This window comes from Eptatretus burgeri, chromosome 1 (genome assembly GCF_056783735.1).
Source record: "Eptatretus burgeri isolate ZD-2024b chromosome 1, Ebu_testis_v1, whole genome shotgun sequence".
NCBI lineage: Eukaryota > Metazoa > Chordata > Myxini > Myxiniformes > Myxinidae > Eptatretus > Eptatretus burgeri.
The window spans coordinates 102,683,564-102,704,344 of NC_140961.1; the positions used below are offsets into that span (position 1 = coordinate 102,683,564).

The 20,781-nt window shown below is 42.1% G+C and overlaps 1 protein-coding gene across 1 annotated transcript in view; it reads right to left on the minus strand.

Moving 5' to 3' along the window:
* Window positions 1-19,199: 19,199 nt before the first annotated feature.
* Window positions 19,200-20,781, minus strand: part of LOC147035079 (extracellular calcium-sensing receptor-like) — a 37,641-nt gene continuing 36,059 nt past the window's right edge. The window contains exons 4-5 of the mRNA XM_085893367.1: window positions 20,189-20,578; window positions 19,200-19,681 (exon numbers count right to left, since the gene is read on the minus strand). Of these exons, the coding sequence (XP_085749493.1) occupies window positions 19,218-19,681; window positions 20,189-20,578 (854 nt within the window). The 3' untranslated portion in view covers window positions 19,200-19,217. The remainder of the gene's footprint in view (window positions 19,682-20,188; window positions 20,579-20,781) is intronic.

A 20,781-nucleotide genomic window follows, 5' to 3' on the forward strand; every position in this document is an offset into this window, starting at 1 on the left:
ACCTGAAATGAAAAGACCAATGAATACTCATCAATGAACACAAGTTTTAGCTCAAAACCAAACCTAAAGCACACAGTAAACATGGAGATAACAAAATAACAGTAAAAAAAAGTGACAAAACCTACTGGAAAACTTATCTTTCAGGAAGTTGGCAAAGACCCTGAAGAGAACTATCACCTTCGCTCAACAACCAGAACTGGAAGTGATTCAATATATCTTTTCAAGACCTGATCCAAGATGGCCAACTGGCGGCCATTATAATTGTTTAAAAAACACATTTTGAACATGTCCTCAACCATTCATCGGACATGCATTTACCCATGTTGTGCAAATGTGGCACACAGATAATGATTGATGGCTTACATATGCACATTTACGCAATTAGATCCAAGATGAGAGAATGCTGGCCATTTTGTTACTTAAATGTGTCACCAACCATTTCTCAGACATGCACAGTCTGATTTTGTTCAAACTTGGCACAAGCACAGTGCATGATGGCATACACGTGCATTCCACTTTATTTGGAAATCTGATCAAAGATGGCCGACTGGTAGACAGGCGGTCATTTTAGTTGTAAAAAAAAACGAAGTATCGAACACTTCCTCAACCATTTATCGGACATGCCTTTACATATCTTATTCAAACTTGGCACAAGCACAGTGCATGATGGCATGCATGTGTGCTTCACTTTATTTGGCAATCTGATCAAAGATGGCCGACTGGTAGGCTGGCGGCCATTTTAGTTGAAAATATATATGGGCAAGGCCTTTAACTCCTTGTGGCAAAGTTACGAAAACAATGGGGGCTATTACATTTGATGTCTTTTGTCCTTGTTTTATTTAGAAATGCAAATGGGTTTCCCAACCTTCAGATATCTCAAACATCTTCATCTTCAAAAGCTAAGAATACCAGACTGGACCTGTCCTCATGCCTAACTATTGTCATTTCTTTCTTGTCCTGTTCATTACATTGTAAATGTTGTTACATTTGTGGAAGGGGGAGGGGTTAGATATTACCATATAGCAGATTGCAAAGTGTAGAGTAGCATGGTCCATGTGGAAGTTATGCTGATCACGTGAACGGAAGTGTGCCAAATGGCCGAGTTAATCAATTTTTGGGAAAATTACATCAATTCGTTCAAAAATATTCTTCTCTAGACCCACCAGTCAGAATACAACCAAATTTGGGTTCCAACATTAGGCCAGGGACAAGATAAGCTACAGGTCCAGTGGTCCTATTTGTGGAATCTCCTGTGATGAGGTCAAAGCTCAAGGGCAGAGCAATTGGTGGCCTCGATATTTTGCTGCCTCTCCTCTGGTTTACCTCTGTATGTAATCTCAGCCCTCCTCTCCTAACCAGCTAGAATAGGACACATGTATTATTTCACGAAACTCCTCTTTCTTTCTTTCTTTCTTTCTTTCTTTCTTTGTAAAACAGCCAAAATCCAAACTTGCTAAAATATTCTTTCGTATTTGTTGAACTATCTTCCTGAGACGGTTCAATTGCACAATTCTTTACAGACCTTCAATGATACAATACACCACCATTCCATGGCATACGCTTTCCCTGCCGATTTTTTACACACTCGTTCACTCTTACTTTTAGGTTACTGTGTTTCCTCCCACCTTCTCTCTCTCCTCTTCCTGTTCATTCATTCCCTTACTTATTTTATCTGACTGAGTCCCCATTCACCCTCCCTCCACCCCACCCCTCCGAAGTATGGTATGTTGTCTTTTTACCCTACGGTATATTTCTATTTTTCTGGACCAAGGTTTAGTGTAGAAAAACATATAAATATGCAAACTTGTGACAATAAACCTTTTTTCAATAAGAAGTCTCTTTTACAATACTCCTCTCATGTGATTTTTGGAATCTTAAAATATTCACGATAATATTGGAGATAATTCTCACCTATTCTAAAATAAGCCTTTCAACTGAAAACAAACAAGACCTTAATCTAATTTTTTGATAAACATCTCATGAAATCTGACACTTTTTTCAACAGAAATATTCACTAAATTCACCTCCAGAAGATAACCTATCATACAAAAAAAAATGTCACTTGTTTTTATGTATCCCAGCCAGAGTTTTGTTGTCTTTCATGGACCTTTGCTCTGCCATTAACATCAGACTCTGTCATGGGCAAATGGTCTGTTGTGCATGGTGGTGTGCCAGAGACAAAACACACCTGTAGGCCTTTGTTGACATATTAGGCTTAGAATTTGGAATTTTCTCTGGGTGCCACAAGAAAGCCACTAACTCGTTTTTCTTTGTCAAAAGACTGTTGGAGATTTAATATCTACCAACAGTCACTGAATGCTCTCTTGGCAATGTTAGGAATTCCCGGAGTAAAATCTCATTCATCAGACAGCATGTACTTTGAAAAAACACACGGCTTGTGAAGTCCTTTAATATATGAGTCAGATTGTTCACCAGCAAAACTTCAAGAGGGGTAATGCATTGTTTTTACAAGGATTGCAAGGAAATTATGCGCAGAAGGAGGCCATTCGGCCCATCATGTCTGCACCACACCAATACCAGATTTAATCAATCCATCACTCCCTCTTCCCTTCGTGTGTAGCCTTTTGGCTGCTACACTGGTACTCATTTCGCCGAGCTCAGAAGGATGACAGGCTGAGTCAACCCCCTGGTGTTAATACAGCAGCCAACGGGGCTTGAACTCAGGACCCTATGATCCCAAGCCACCACTCAAACCGCTGAGTCAACACCAGGTTAAAAAAACAAACAAACAAACAAACAAACAAACAAAATTGTTGAAAAAACTAAGTTATGATAAGCCTCTCCCTTGCGCAACGGGAGACTGTGTTTTGCAATTGTGTGTGTGTGTGTGTGTGTGTGTGTGTGTGTGTGTGTGTGTGTGTGTGTGTGTGTGTGTGTGTGTGTGTGTGTGTGTGTGTGTGTGTGTGTGTGTGTGTGTGTGTGTCATAACTGTTTTACCATTTGAGCATTTGTCATCAAATTTTCAACAAAACTTTTTGAGAATATGGAGAGGTCAAATTAATAATTTTGTCATAAGGTCAAAATTCAGAGACAGAAAGTCATCAATTTTCATCCAATTGACCTGCAATTTTACGAATTTTCATATTGGCTCACTGAATGTTTGTAAAATAAGTAAGGTGATGAATGAACAGGTCTACCAATCAAAAGCTGGAAGCCAACTGTTTTTTTTAGATCAAAAAGTCAAAGGTCATGGTCGCATAAAATCGAAAATTTTCACCCGATTGATTTGAAATTTGAACAGAGTTTGCCCATTGGGTCACTGAAGGCTATTGCTTTTGAGGACAAAGTCGCCTAAAATCGTCATTTTTTTGTAATTATTTTAGCTGTTTTCATCCTGTTTAGCATACGGAAGAAGAAGTTTGAATGCCAAGCGGAGATGGATGGGCTTTGAAAATTCAGAAGCTTTCTCGTTTTAGTTTCATTGATGTCAAGTTATCAAAAGTTATGAAAATAAAGATAGCTGTAGATGATGTCAAGTTATCAAAAGTTGTGAAAATAAAGATAGATGTAGATGATGCCAAGACTGATGAAAGTGCTAAACAACACCGCTTGAGTAGCCAACTTGTCACTGATAGAGTTGGGATAAACAGGTACACAAAGGGCAGAGACAAGCAGGCAAAGGATTGACAAATGGGCAAAACAACAGATCTCCACAGGAAATATGTGGCAACAAACAGGGCAAATGCAGAAATAAAAGATGTGAATAGATGAGCAAGAATAAATATATAATGGGTTATATGAGAGATAACATGAAATGGAGGAGGATGGTCACTTTTGTGTCAATAAAGAATGGCTGGGCAAACTTAAATGAAATTCCACCCAAAAGGATATAATATGACCATTGAAAACAAGAGGAAAAAAAGGTGTGGTGGAGGGAGGGGAATTCAATTTCCTGATAAGTGGAAACTACTTCACCGATATTCTTGAGGTTCTCATCATTATGATCATGGTGAAGCAATTCATTAAATGCAACACATAAGCCATATTGTTCTGCTTCTGCAAGAAATTGAGCAACCGCACTTTTCCCATATGCATCATCAATCGCCAGAACTCCCACATAAACCCACTGGAAGTATCGGACCAAATGTGCAATGGCAGTAGCCTGGTAGTCATCACTTGGGATTGTGCGCAGGAAGAAAGGAAACATTTTCTTATCACTCAGACATTTACATGAAGCAGCATAACTAATCTGAAAGGAATCACAATGGTTTTGCAACATACATCATCTTGTAAAATGTTGAACAAATGTAAAAAAAACTTCAATAAACATCACAAAACATAATCATTTAGAATGAATGTCGATTGTAAATTGTGTACATTTGTATTGTTATTTTTATACCAGAGGAATGGAGAAACGTTCCATGAGGTAGCTGAGCGGAACAGCAATCGAAGAAGTTGATGGTGCAATAACAACATGAGGTGTACAAGTTCCTTTGGTCATTTTCTTTGAAGGAAACCCCTCACTTAAAAAATTTAGAGTACCTCTCAAGGCTTTGGTGATATATTTGCAGGAATCATATATGATATAACCAAGAGTTGTATTCGGGAGAAGGTCAGAGTTTTTGTAAACCTCGTTGATTGCAAACAAACTCATCATGAGCCAACGGAATGCTCTTTGGTTTATCCTATCGACAAAAGCACTCTCTCAAAAAATTGAAAAGAAGCAAAAGTCTCTCTGTCGGTCTCTGTCTGTCTCTGTCTCTCTCACACTCACACACACAGTTTCATTAATTCAAGACATACAGATAGTGAGTATTTAGAATCAAATTTTCATTACAGTTAACCCAGATCTATTTTTTGCGACTTGGTGAACTCGGTGCTAAAAAATCCAGTTTGGTGAACTCTGATCTGCTCAAGGCTGGCTTTAAGCTGGCCCTTCATGTATGATGCTATTTACTGTTTAGAAAACTATTCCTGTGGCATGAAGTTACATTTTAAGTACACTGATTAAGTTCCGATGAATAACCTCAAATTGGGGGAGAATACGATTTTGGTTAAGTGTAATCTGGTGTCTACTTAAGGAAGGGGGTCAAAATTTTGAAATATTTGTGTAAGAAACCACTTGGATGGTCTGTTTGTACTTACACAGAGCAGGCCCGAAGAGGAGGAGTTGCATTTAATGCCGGGTGTGAATCTGAACTGGCAATGGATATCGGGAACATTCCTCCAACCATGACATCTCCAGCAACTGACATATGACGAATACTATTTGTTGTAAAATATGAACAGGATTCATCACAGGAAACAGGCACGGTAAGAAACAGTATCAGGATTATCGTAAACATGTTGATAACACAAAGGCACTGAGTCAAAGGCAAACACTAAGGAGTTTTGGAACTTATATTTGAATAAAACATCTGCTGGGGGTTCTGAAGTATGATCATGTATTTCCTCTGAGATTTTCACTTAAAAAATTGTTTTGCTGCAATCACGTAGTTTACTTAATTAAGATTTTTGATGCAATTCTTATAATAAATCATAATTTGTCTTCGTGAAAATATACCATTATACATGATTTATGGTGCAATTAATACCTATACGCATCTGCACTGCAAAGAATAATTACGATTTTATCAAAACTCAGTCAATCGTAGATCGATAAAATTTATGAATATGAGAGCAATGCATTTCTTCACCAACAGTAATATTCACAAATTATTTGAAGGAAGAACATTTACATTTCCATTAGTCAATGGTAATTGGTCAGTATTTGAAAAATTGCATTGTGTTGTGTTTTTAAAAAATGAGCCGTGTGTGGTTCAGCATAGAAATGCACAATGCGACTTCGTCGCTCGATCCATATCTTCAAAAAAAAATTGAATCAACTTTTAATTGAATAATCAATTCTTTTTCGAATAAACCTTGTATTTTTTTGTATACATTGTTGAGGCTCGTTTGAGAGCTAACACACAGAAACTATAACAAAGGTAGCAGGAGATAAGAGGGGTGGGAGAGGGAAGCACAAACCAGGAGGGAGTGGAGACATCAGGAGATCTGTGGAATGGAGAGGAATGGGGTGGGATTTACGGGGCAAACAAGATGGACAATACAGGGAATTTCAGGAAGGAAAGTAGGGCATTTGAAGGAGGTGGGCATGGAGTGGATGAACAGGGGTGGAAAGATCATGGTTTTTGATGGGGGAAGATATGAGATGGTGGTGAACAGCTTGTATAAACACAAACATACATACACATACACACACACACACACACACACACACACACACACACACACACACACACACACACACACACACTTTTTCGGGGTTACCTGAGGACCCAAAAGACTCTGAGGATCCAAAAGACCCAACAGACCCAGATGACCCAAAAGCCACCGAGAACCCAAAAGACCCATCAGACCCCAAGGACTTTTGTAAGGTCGGGTCAGATTAGATCTGTGACTTGCTGCAGGTCTCATGTAAACCTGTACTAACCTGTTTCATGGTCGGGTTGTTGGTGACTAAACCGTCTTACCCACCAAGTTTCTTGATGAGGAGGGTGTATGATATGCACACCCAGCAGGATTAAAAACACAACCTGTCAAAGGGCAGAGGAGCCCCATTGTGAGCCAACAGCCATCCATATCTGGTGCCCAACTGTGTCTGCGGATGTACTCCTGCAGTTGGGTTACTTTTTGTTTGGAGGTTGGTGGCAGAATTTGCACTCTGGCCACCGTAAAACCCTTCATTGCACAAAACATACGAATAGCACAAAAAAAAAAAATCGAAAAACCCTCTCTGTAGGAGTACCTGCTGTGCAGCTTCCCTTCGCAAGGTGGCTCACAGGATTACAGGATTGGGGAAAAACCTTCGGAACCCCCAATCTTTGATGTTAGGAGGAAAACCACGGGGTAACCATCCCGGGTCAGATTGCGGCCGTGGGTGTCGGGGTGATGCTGAGGTGTCATGCACCAGACGGCAGTCTCCTTGGGTTAACCTGAGGCTGTCTCTTCGGTTGGGTGTCTGGAATGTCATATCCCTATGAGAGGATGATCACCTGTCTCTGTTATCATCTGAGCTCATGCGTTTGGACATTGATATTGCAGCTCTCTCTGAGGTTTGGAGACCGGAATGTGGTGAGATCATGGTGGGTGGTTACACCTATGATTGGTCTGGTTGCTCTGATGGTTACCATGCCCAAGGAGTTGCTGTGGATGTCTCCATTAAGCTGACTCCAATGACTGTTGAGGTAACCGGTCAACGAGCTTATTATGAAATTAAGGATTTGTCATTCCTCGGGTATCATTTCCATGGTCTCTGTGTATGCTCCGACTGAGGCGAGTGATCTCACCGTGAAGGCGCATTCTATGCCACGCTCAAGTCTGTGGTTGATCAGTGCCCAAGCGAGATACTCTTCTTGTCTTGGGGGATGTCAATGCATCGATTGCAACTGATTTTTTTTTTTGTATACCTTGGTCGAGGCTCGTATGAGAGCTAACACACAACTCACAGCAAGGAGGCATGAGACAAGAGGGGCAGGAGTAGAAGGGACAAAACAGTGGGGAACAGACACATTAGGTGAACTGTGGAAGGGAGAGGGATGGGGATGGGACGGGGAACATGGCGAAGAGAAGATGGACATTTCGGGGACTTTCAGGAAGGAAAGCAGGAGAAATGAAGGAAGTGGGCTTGGGTGGATTATCGGGGGTAGAAAAGATCGAGGATCTGGATGGGGGAAGATAAGAGGTGGTGGTGAACAGCTGTTTTGAAAGCCTGGAGGGAAGAATGGGAAAGAATAGAGTGAGGAAGTTTATTCCAAAGGCGGGAAAAAAGAGGAATGAAAGAGTGAAGATGAGCAGTGATTCGTGATTTTGGTAGTTTTACCAGAAGGGGGTTGTTGGCGGACCTTGAGCGCCCTGTGGAAATGTGGTGGGGACAAATTGCAGAGAGAGCAGGGGGGGAGCAAGGCTGGAGAGGAGTCAGTAGAAGACAGAAAGACCAACCTGCGGTGATTGAGTGAGAGGCCCAAAGACTCAGCTTCATTGCGGGAGATGCCGATGATCTAAAATGCCCTGGTTTCGACAGCGTGAAGCCGAGAAAGGTGGGAGGCAGGAGCACCAGCTCAGAGGGGAGAGCAGTGCTCCATCAGGCTACGGACAAAAGCTTTGTAAGTGGTCAGGAGCTCAAGAGGGCCGAGGAAGGACTTAGCACGACGGAGGATTCCCAGTCGGCGACTGGCTTTTGAGGCGAGGTTGGAAATGTGACTTTCCCAGGAAAGGTCATGGCAGATAGTGAGACCTAGAAGCTTGAAAGAAAAGACTTCTTCCAGAGGATTGTTGAGAAAGTGGATGGGGGGGATTTTGTAAACGGTCCTTTCGAAGAGACATAGTGAGAGTGTGAGATTTGTCTGGATTGAAAGACATGTTCCACATGTTGGACCAGTTTGTGATTTTATCCAGATCTGCAGTGTTTCTGGTGATAGGGATGTTTATGAGACATGCGCTGGTCCCTATGGATCTGGAACTGTGCACCAGAATAGCACTGAGTTCCTTGACTTTGCAAGACATAATAGGCTTAGGGTGGCTGGTTCATGGTTCCAGTGACCACAGGCTCATCACTTGACTTGGAATTCCAAAGCTGATGGTGGGGAAAAGGAGATTGACAATGTGCTTATTGATGGTCGCTGGAGGATGATCCAGAACTGCAGCATCTTCTTCACAAACAGAACCGGAGTGCTCAGTTCCTCAAGAATGACCACAGACCTGTTGTTGCAACTGTGAAGTTGCAGCTTAAATTCAGGAGAATGGTACCATCCCAGCTTAGGCTGGATGTTGGCAAGCTCAAGGATGAGAGGGCAGCTGAGGAGTTTGCAAACAGGCTGAGTGGAGATTCGGTGGGTCTGGGTACTTTGGGGGATCCTGAACAGTTGTGGAGTGCCTTCAAGACCACGGTGCTTGATGTTGCCGGTGGATGTCTTGGAACTCACTGATGGGTGAAGACCAAATTTGTCTGTCAAGGGACACTGGATACCGTTGACCAGAGTCGCAGGGCCAGGCTAAATAGCAGAGCTGAGCTGTTCATGGAGCTGAGGTGTAAAACTGTATGTGTGCTAAGGGAGGACAAGGAGGCCTAAGAGTAAGGAATCTGTAAGGGGGTAGCACATAATCTGTTGTCATATGATTCTCGTCCTGCTTTCAGGGAAATTCACACATTGTTTCTCCAAGGCCATCCCTCCGTGTCCTGCAGTTAGAGCAGAGGTTGGTGGGCTCTTGACAGAGTTGTCCGAAGTGAAGGCACACTGGGGCAGTTACTTTGAAAGGCCATAGCATTCTGATCCACCAGCTGTCGAGATGGATGTCAGGGATGTTACTATCCCTATTTCTGACCCTCCAATCAACTGTGGTCCACCTTCGTTTGTGGAAACACAGACTGCGGTGAACCGGTTGAAAAGGGTTAAGCTCCAGGGATATGTGGCATCCATGGTGAACTTCTCAAGGCTGGTGGAAATGCAGTAATCATGTCATTGCATGCAGTTCTGTGCTCTGCCTGGAACACAGGCATCATTCCAACGGACTTAAAGAGGGGCTTTGTTATCCCTCTCTGGAAAGGGAAGGGTGATTGCCAAGATGGCAACAACTACCGAGGGATGACACTGCTCTCGGTGCCGGGATAGGTCTTTGCTTGGAAAATTATTGACAGGGTTCAGCACCATCTGCCTAAGCATTAGGATCCATAGCAGTCAGACTTTACACCAAAGATGTCAACGATTGACCGTATCCTTGTTCTTTGGTTCCTCACCGAACGCAGAGGAAAGTTTCAGCAGGGGCTGCTTGAGGCCTATGTTGATCTCTGCAAAGTGTTCGATTCAGTGAATTAATTTGCCCACTGGAGGATCCTTCGTCATCATGGGGTGCCAGCAAGACTGATCAATGTATTGTCTGAACTATACTCTGGTACTGAGAGTGCTGTGACATGTGGTGAAACCATCTCTGCCTTATTTCCAGTTGTTACTGGAGTTCGTCAGGTGTTTGTCCTGGCACCCACACCTTTCAGCGCTTATATGGATTGGATTACGGGGAAGGATGTCAGAGAGATCAAGCTGTGGTGCATCGTTTGAGAATGTCAAAATATCTGACCTTGATTTTGCAGATGATGCAGTCATCTTTGCGGAGACTCAAGATATCCTTTTTAGGGCCTTGAGGTGCTGAATGAGGAGTCGGAGCCGCTGGGATTATGGGCTTCCTGGGTAAAAACTAAGATCCAGGCTTTCTTTGACATCTTGGATGCTGCTATCTTGTCTGTCTGTACCTGTTTGTGGCGAGTATGTTGAGGTCATGGAGAGAATCACTTACTTTGGCAGTGATATTCTTGTCTCTGCTGGCTTGGAGCCAGAGGTCAACAGATGTCTGGGTCGGGCCTGGGGAGTCATGGATTCACTGGATCACAGGGTGTGGTGCTACCGGTGCCTGTGCAGGAGAACAAAAATCTGAGTCTTCAGGTCCTTGGTGCTTCCAGTCTTCCAGCTTCCACTTATGTGAGACTTGGACTCTGAACAGGAACTGAGATAGATACTTAATTCCTTTGGTACAAGGTACCTTCTGAGAATCCTTTTCAGTTGCTGGTCAGACTTTGTGTCCAACGAGCAGTTGCTGAGAGACTCAAATGACATTTGTTGCCAGAATAGTTAGTGAGCGTCAGCTGCGGCTGTATGGGCATGTGGTTCGTTTTCATAACGCTGATCATGCTCACCAGATTCTCTCAGTGAGGGAGCCTCTTGAGTGGAGGAGGACAATGGGCCAACCACGTGTCTTGTGGTTGCAGCAAGTTGATCGGCATCTCAAGGAGATGTGGATGGGCCGGGTATCTGCCTGGGGGATGGCGGACGGAGGCCCCTGAAATTCCTGAGGAAAGTGGAAGCAGCGTCGTGCTGCTCTGGTGCATGCTCCAATACTTGACCTGACCTGACCCAAAAGACACAAAGGACCCAAAATACCTTGAGGACCCAAAATACCCTGAAGACCCCAAAAGATCCTGATGACCCAAAATACCCCAAAGCCCAATAGACCCTGAGGACTCAATCCACCCTGAGGATGCAAAAGACCCTGATGACTCAAAAGTTTCAGAGGAACCAAAGACCCCAAGGTTCCCAACAAACCAGATGACCCAAAAGTCCTCAAGCACCCAAAAGACTCAAAAGTCCCTGAAGACCTAAAAGTCCCTGAGGACCCAAAAGACCCCGAGGACAAAAAAAGGCTCCAATAACCCAAAAGATGTCAGGAGGACCCAAAAGATGCAAGAGTCCCTGAGGACTGAAAGACCCTGAGGAGCCAAAAATACCAAAGACCCGAAAGTCCCCAAAAACCATGAAGATCCAAAAGACCATGAGGACCCAAAAGACCCAGATGACTCAAAAGTCTGCTGGAACCCAAAAGAGCCAGATGACCCAAAAGTCTGTGAGGATGCCAAAAACCATGAAGAGCCAAAAGTCCCCAAGTGACCCCAAGGATCCAAAAGACCCAAAAGACCCTGAGATCCCAAAATATCCATAAGACTATTTAGATCCTTGAATACCCTTTAAGCCTTAAGATGTTTTAAACACTTTGGACATCTTTAGATCCCTTCAAAATTTCGACCTTTTATATTATTGTGACGTCCACGGGACTTGAGCAGTCCCGTCAACGTAGAATGAGCCGAAACGATGGAGGCGGTTTATTTATTTATAACCCAAACATGGCGGTTCTAATCGCTCTACCGCAAACGGGATGATGAAGGTGGCACGAGTCGCTTTTCATTGAGTTGATGATGTTTATTTGTTTTTATTATTAACCAGAAATAACAAGACTCGGCAAGAAGAGGGATCCGGGGCGATTCGATGTGATGGTGTGGGATCGGGCGTGGGGAAAACACAGACAATTCCAATGAATATACAGATCTCAAACCCTCTAAGGCACCAAGTACACACACACACACACACACACACACACACACACACACACACACACACACACACACACACACACACACACACACACACACACACACACACACACACACACACACACACACACACACACAAAACGTAGCTATTTCTGGTGGTCAGGCTGGACCGTGGTGTGGACGCAACTGTCCCTGGATCAGCGTCGGACGAGCTGGCCTTGCTCTCGTCAGGGGGGGGGGGCAGGAGAAACCGTGGTGCTGTCGACCTCCTGGTCCTGGCCCAAGTCCGCTCACAGCCGCCAGGGAACCAGTTCTGGCGCCAAATTGCGAGCAGGAGAGGGAGGCAGGTCCGCCCGCCGTTCGACCCCGTATTCCGAGTCAGCAGAACCCCAGAGCCAACCAAGGTGAGGCACGAGGCTCAGCAAGGCTCCAAGACACGATGAAGAACGCGATCGAATCAGCACAACAACAAGTACGCTCTCCGTGCAACAGCCTCCACACCAAAAAACACGATCTTTTTGTCCCGATCTTCTTCCTCTTCCTTTTCGACCCCCAACAGAACCTTTTTATCCTCCCGTCCTTGTCACTTCCAATCGAGCCGTTTATTGGCCCACCGCCGTCGCCTTCTGCCAATCGTGATCACGGGGCGGAGCCATCCGCTGCACTGTCCTGTGACGTCATGGCCATGGTTTACGCAGACACACTTACCCTATCCCGTGTCCCTATCTAATTACGTGATGTAATTACGTGACGTGTCCCTATCTAATTTACGTTTACGCAGGTTTACGCATGTGACGTCATGGCCATGGTTTACGCAGACACACTTACCCTATCCCGTGTCCCTATCTAATTACGTGACAATTATCATTTCCCCCTTGAAGAAATGAACATTTACTAGACAACTTATCACCACTGAATTGCTACTTATTACATCGAGATCCTGGTAAATTCGAACAGCATGGCATACCTAATTAAACATCCTAATTACCCTTTGAATGCATACCCCCCCCTCAAACGTAACATTATTTTGTACCCCTTAAACCTGTTCATCTTTACACCCCTTCAGACGGATTCAACAGCTTACACCCTTGACCATTTAGAGCTTTAATGCACTTGGACCTTTTTTGTTACAACTACAATACAATTAAATATATCACCAAACTCAACCAATAAGTGTGTGTGTGTGTGTGTGTGTGTGTGTGTGTGTGTGTGTGTGTGTGTGTGTTTGTGTGTGTGTGTGTTTGTGTGTGTTTGTGTCCTCCATAACTCCAAAACCATAAAACCTAGCAGCCTGAAACTTTGCATGCATCCTAAGGAAACTCCAAGGAAGTTTGGGTAAATAAAAACACATTTTTTGAAGATAATTAACGTCTTACCTCCATGAAAGGCTTATCCTTGGTCAGCCCAATTTGCCTCGCATGGGTCTTAATTTAGCCTCTTCAAACATGCCTTACCTTGGAAACACGATTTACTCTCACGGCTAATTAAAAGAGATAAACAAAATATTATATCTGTTTTGAAAATCGGATCTGATGGAATAAACAAGTGTTGAAATCTGGAGTGAAATCTGAAAATTTTAACTATTTAGCGATATTTATGACTCAGTGTATTTATTTAAGCAAAACAATAAACTAATGTTTTCTCCTGTTCAGACGACTATATTAAGTGAAGAAAAGATTAAGTAATGTGTAGAAAGTGGAACTTCATGGCGCGAAGCAAAATTAATTAACCAGTGGGTTCAAAACTGTTTTTCACGCAATGGCGAAACAGTCAAAATGAGTCCTTTTTCAGCAATTACGAACGCAGTTTGTTTTTTCACCTTTTTGAGCGATTTGCTTTCTTCATAAAAGATGAATACAAATCTATTAACATTTTCCAACAATAACAAAAACAAACTTCCCACATCGAATCAAACCTCATGTTCCAAATTCCACCCTGTTGGTTGGACCAGGCAAGGCCTTGACAGACATTTTGTGTGTTCCTGTGGGAATTGAATTTTGCGAATTCTTAACTCGAGTTCCACATTTAAAAAACTTTATTCAAAAGGTAAGCCTTTGTGGTTTGCCTATTCGTTACTTTATCCATGTGAAACTTTGTAAGGTACCTTTGAATCGAGACATTTTAAATCCCTTCTCGAATTGATTAGTGCTTCGAATGGCACAGCATCCTGCCATCTTTAAACGAATGATGAGCGACTGTTTCCTCATTTGATAAGCTATTGACAGGTATAAATTGAAGTGTTTCATACTTGTCTGGTCATGTGAAAAAACAAGTTTTATTAAAAAAAATACAGGACAGGGAGTCCCTAGGTTCCGAACAATCATTCATACAGTAAGTAAATCGAACTGGGTGCGCGTTACAAAGGTTGTATGATTTCTCCTTGTGAGTTTCAAAGCAAAATATATTTGACTAGCGAAGTACCTGTGCTATGCATGGGAGGGGGTTGGACAGCCAGTTCGTGAAGGACTTGGGCAAAAGACTTACTGCAGCTGACCCCAACAGAATTAATGTGGGTAATATTAAAAGGTCACAATATGGCGAATCTGCAAATATCACAGGTGGAAACCGAATGCATTATTTCCTCAATCTACTTTCAACTCAATCTCTATTTTCATTCCAAGCAACATCATTCCAATCACTAATTAATACTACTCTACCATTACTACAACAAAATACAATGTTACAAACACTTGTAAGGTAAACAGAGAAACATCATTCTGACGTGACATACAGATCGGGAGCAGCTTCATACGGATTGAAACTCAAAATCATAATTGTTTTGAGGCATCAATGAAAACTCCCACCCACCTTCGGACATCCGGTGGGACCCCAAAATGTTACACATAAGGTTTGGTGGGGCTACCCTCAACAGAGAGGGAGTAGTTCAGGGTCGGACAGACACTCCTGCTTTATATTATACAGGAGATAAACCCGATTTCCAAGCCGTTTGACGTATTAATGTATTTTATAAATGAGAGCCAATTTTTTTTCCACCTGTCACACAACGATTGGCAACTCTTTATAACAAATAATGTTGTTTATCCACATCTTGAAACGTCTATAATTCAACGTTTAAAAAAAAATTGTTTCTTGAAATTCGCCCAAAACAAGGATGATGGCGACTCAAGGTGTTTGGGTTGTACACAGTAGAGCAGCGTTTCTCAACCTTTTTACCCTTGAAATAGTTTTCATGTCTCAGGGAACCCCTGCATAAAAATTATTATATACCATTATTAATATCTAGTTCTTTTTTATTTTTATCGTTGTTCACGTGGTAAATATAATAATTTTTTTCGGATACCTGGTTTAAGAAAAAAATGACCCACTTTTTGTCAAATTTATTGGCAATGAAAAAAAAAATCCTGCTCGTTTATGAGACCTCACACCGAGATTTTAATTCACAAAAAAAAAATCTTTTTTAAATAAAAAAAAAAACACACCTCATGTAACTTGATCAACAAAACCTAAACACATAAAGCTGAAGCAATAAAGGTAAACAGAAGAACTAACCTTGAGAGAGAGAGAGACTTCGCACTCGGAAGCACAAAGAAGATAGATGGACACCGTGCATGCGTCCCGTACTTGAGTCAGTCACTCTGGTGTTTGTCAGGTTGGTTCCTCTGGTTCCTCTGATCATACACGAATCCGCCACGTACAGGACGTCCACTAACCAGTGAGGGTGGTTTCACACTGGCACCATATAGACATCGTTAAATACATTCCCTATGGTTGTTAAAATTGTAAATAATATAAGAGATTGAAGCCTCTATTATAATATCCAAGGAGTTTCCAACAATATGCCATACGTGTATAGTAAAATTACGAATATTAAATCAAAGAAAAACTACTCAAAATTACATTAGCCTATTTATTACTGTTTCTTGCAGAACCCTCGGGTTCCGGGGAACCCCGGTTGAGAAACACTGCAGTAGAGTGTTGTAACCGGTAATGCCAATTGCTGATTTTGATACCAGCCCAGCACGACTATATTAATATATATATATATATATATATATATATATATATATATATATATATATATATATATATATATATATTTAAGTTTGTGTGTGCGTGCGTGCCTGCATGCCAGTCATAAAGCATAACATCTTGTCTTTGCTCACTCTTTTTCCTTCTCACCTTTCTCACTTTGTCTCTGTCTGTCTCCAATCCCGTCCTCACGTCCCCCTCCTAATAAAGTGCAACACTCTCTGCCCACACCTCTCTTCTCTCTGTCCCTTCCTCATAAACTGCAGCACTCTCCTTCCTTCCTCTCTCTTTCTTTCTTTCCAGAAAAAATTAGATCGAGAACACTTATCAAATATCAGGTGCACAACTTCAATACAGGTTCACTATTATGATGCAAGAACATCTTAGAAGTCAATGCGGTCTTTGAGATTTCACATTGGCAAAATTCAGCGATGACAAAAAAGGCATTATTTATTCAGACAACCATTTGACCTTAATTAACATTTTCAAAGAGAAAAAAATAATTCTATATTATGTTATATTAATACGCTAAGCCATATTTTGTGGACGTATCCCCTCTGAAACTGCCAGACGGATTATCGCCACTTTCGGCATGCGGGTGGTCTGTGATCTAATGAACAGCATGGGCTATGCGAGATCGTGCCAGATGGACAGGTTTGGGAATTTTTGGCGATTTTCTTATTTTTACATTCGTTTGCATGGCGACGTGTGACATCACCGTTGAGAGCGTAATGAGGTCATGACATCGTCGGTCATTCGCTGACGTCATTACGTCTGTCGTCGACAGACCGTCACCGGTGAGAGGCGTAATGCCACTCCTACAAAACAGCGACTGCAATGTAAACCCTCTTCAGCACATGCTGACTACCTCAGAAGGTGCATTGGATACAAAAAATGTTACAAGAAACATTGTATATAAAGAAATTATATAAATCACATTGTGAACACTGGATATATTGATGTCCTAATGAACCCTCATGATAGAAACTTCGCGCAGAGCGTGGGTTTGGCTAATGGTGGTTTAATTCTCCTAAGGGGCTAAACCCTATGGTACCATTAAAAATTGGGGTCACTAATTGTCGAAACAAACCCTACAACAGCAATAAACCTTTACCTACCCTATAGGGGGAAGCTTAATTATGGTAGAGGGTTCAGAAATCAAACAATAATATTGTTTAATGGCACAAATGGACTCCTATCCAATTAAAAGGCCTTTATCTACAGCTTCATGGAATACTGCTTTCCCCTCTGAGATGGCACCACTGCTTCATATCTTGCTCAGCTTGACGCTGTGGAAACCGAAGATTGTTGTAATCTCCCGTGATGAAACCGAGTATTGCCTTATCACGATCGCATACAGGTGGGTGGGTCTCTCTGTCTTCTATCACTTCCTTTCTCGTCTTCCACCCTCTGCTCTTTCCTTCCTCTGTTCCCCCCAGGTTTCTGTGTGGCTCACATGGTCCACAACCAACCTCCTGGTTTTAAACTCCCAAAATCTAGAATCACTGCTCACCTCCATTCATTTGTTCCTTTTTTTCCCCACCTGTGGAAGCAACTTCCACCTCTTCTTCAATCTCATTCTGCCCTCTCAGTCTCCAAGGCTGTTCACTACCATCTCAGATCATCCCCAATCCAAAACCATGATCTTTTCTACCCTCATTAACCCCACCCCTATCACTCCTCCTTCTGGGTTTCCAGTTTTCTCTCCTGAGAGTTTCCTTCTGTATCCATCTTGTCCACCACATGCATCCTCTCCTGCCTCCCATTCCTCCCCACACCGATTGTTTGTCTGCCTCCCTCTGCATTGGCCTTCAGCTCTACTGGTGGTATTACCACCCTCTCTGCTGTTCCTTTTGTCCTGTTATGTACTGATCCACTCAGTGTACTAGTACTAGCTCTTCCACGAGCCTCGACTATGTATACCAAAAAAAAAAAACAGTTAATTTGGGGGGGGGGAATCAGAACCTCCAATTTTCATATGAATTGCCAGCCTTTCACAATTGTGATGTATCGTTCTGCACAAAGTGGAGTCATCAGAAAAATAGTAAAGTGGAGTTTCAAGAGAATCAGACAGATAAAGAATCATGAAGGCCATAAAATGCTTGATTGTGGAACTCCAGCTTGAAGGAAAAGATCATGGGTAAGGATACCCATCAAGGACCATCTGCTGTTTCTCCACAGAAAGGAAATTAGAGAACCACTCGAACAGGAGGCTCTGATTTCTATGTTGTTTTCCTCAGACATTCAAAGCTGGGTGCCAGACAATGTTAACGTTCAAGAGATATCCAGAGAGATGGCCCTAAAACCTGTGGCTTGTGCTTCAGAGCATCCGTCCTCTGTTATGTCAGGAGTAGCTTGTCCAAGGCAGAAAGGCTCACCATCACTGAATTCAGAGATTACAAAATGAGAAAATAGATAACAATGGATGAGATCGACAGGCTGTTATTTGAGGTACCAGAAGCACCCACTCCCTACGGGAGCCGTCAAGTGGGGTCATGTTATTATATTTATGCCTATTTTACTCCAAGGGGTCACAGGATGACACTCCCAAAAAATGGTTGTGATTGCTTCAGCTGTCTTTGCAGTACCTCGGAACAAACAGACAGACAGATGGTGAATTATAGTAAGATGCTTGCTGCTCTTGGAAACGAGAAGCTCATGTTTCATGCATTAATCCTTCATCAGAGAAAAAGGGGGTAAACACCTAAAATGGGAGCTTCTCCTTTCTTCAAAGGGTGGTTCGAATATGTCATGAAATGTCCTGTTGGTTGAATTCATTATCTAGCTGTCCCACGACACATAACACAAGCGGCCAGCAAGACTATGGTCGTTTTTCATTCCACAACATTGCAAATTGTATGTGAACAAGTCAAATGCACACAAGGTTCATTGTATTTGAGGTGTACTACCTGTTGAGGCTGTTCCTGACCATAGTTAGAAGTCCCATTGATCATTCTCAACTCTGCAGATGTAATATAAGGCCAACTTGGAGAGGGGAACATTATGACCAAGGAAAGGACTCAGCAATAAGTTTGTTACCACCATCCACGAGACGTCAACATAACCATGACCAAAGAGGACGGGCCCAGCAATTTGTCAAGCACCTGAAACACACAAATCCTTTTGGGGTTGTTTGTGAAAGGTTGACCAAGAAAAAAAACAACAGTTTTTCTGGAGCCTTAAGTCAAATCATCATGTTCTGCTCATAATATTCAGAAATCTAATTTAAAAATGTATGAGTAAAAATTGAACAACTATATGATTATATGTTGACTTGTGAGAAAAGATAATTTGAAGAGTCAAGTAAAAACAATTTTGTGCAAATGGATTTTTATTTCACAAAGATCATGTAACACTTTGGCAAAAATATGCAGCCCAATATACCATAAGCTGTTGTCGTCACAGCAAACACTTTGACAGCAACAGCCATTTTCCCATGAATGCTGTTGTAGGCTGGTACAAAAGCTAAGCAAACTAAGAAACAAAATAAAATGCTGAAAGTTATGAACTTTAGCTCACTGGAATCTGTGACAAGCTTACGAGCACTCAGAGCTAAGTACAAGCTGAGAAACATCATCAAACCAAGATAGGACAATGAGCAAGAGAGCCAAATGATCGATGTCCTCACACATTCCAGAATGAGAAAACCAGGAATGGAAATTTCATCCTTAGCTGTTTTTGTGCTCCCAATCAAAACCCAAGCCACGCACAACACTATTTGTGCAAGCGCAAAGGTAGAACATAAACCGTTTTGCTGAACAAGCCAAGATAGGACAGCATCACTTGATAATGAATCTGTAAACACAATGGTTTGTTGAATGTTTGAAAGAATTGTGTGAAGTTACTTTAAACATCACATGCAACCCTATGGTTTCGTATAAAAGAATAGATCTTGTGTGGTGGCACCCTGTTCAAATTCCTAAATATTGGCGAACGTTTTATCTGTGACTTGTGCATGGTCACCAGAGATACAAAGACCTGTGTTACCCAAACAGCGCATGGCATGTGCAAGTGATGGGAACTGATAATTATCAGTTCTGATAACTAACAATTATAATTGTTTTGGAGCACTGTCCGCAAGGTCGAATGGCTAAACCAGAGCTAATATATTTCTTTCATGGTCTATATGCAGAAACAGATTAAGATACTGTATGAAACTCATGAATACAGCTTGAATGAACATGATTTAAACACACAATGACTTGGTAAGCAGTGCAATCTTCTTCCAATGAGATAATCACAATATGCAGCAAAAAGTTAGTACAAATTCACGTAATTTAGCTTATGAATAAATAATCTTACATTTTGAATTTTTCACAAGTTGAAGTGTCATGTTCATGACACAGATAATGGCCACTGTAAAGAAGGCACAAGCTGGAGCTTCATGGAACCTGCAGGAGATTTCACTTGGCTGGCCTATGAAGGACAAGCTACTAATAAAACAGAAAGATATTGATAACAACAGTGGCAACCAAACAGTCAAATCTGTATCTTTCATGATGGGAAGGTTACGATGCAGAAACATTTGTAATCCGATTGCCATTATTAGGACATTTCCCAACAAAGCACAAGCCAGAAGTGCAAGAGCCAAAGGCTCAGAGAAAGTCAAGAAAACCTCTGGCATTGGGACACAACCATCACGCATCTCTGTAGACCAATAGTACTGCATACACTTGTGGCATTCAGTGGAATCTGCAGTGAAGTGGCAAATAATACCTTTACATTCAGCCAAAATCTGAAGGGTTAACCAAACTCTTACTTTTTTATTTTATCCTTACAAATACAAACTGTTTATTTTCTGGTGGAAATATAAAGGGGGGGGAGAAAGAGGGAGAGAGGAAAGGGATAGAGGAGGGAGATAGAGGAGGAAGGATGAGAGGAGGGAGGGAGAGAGG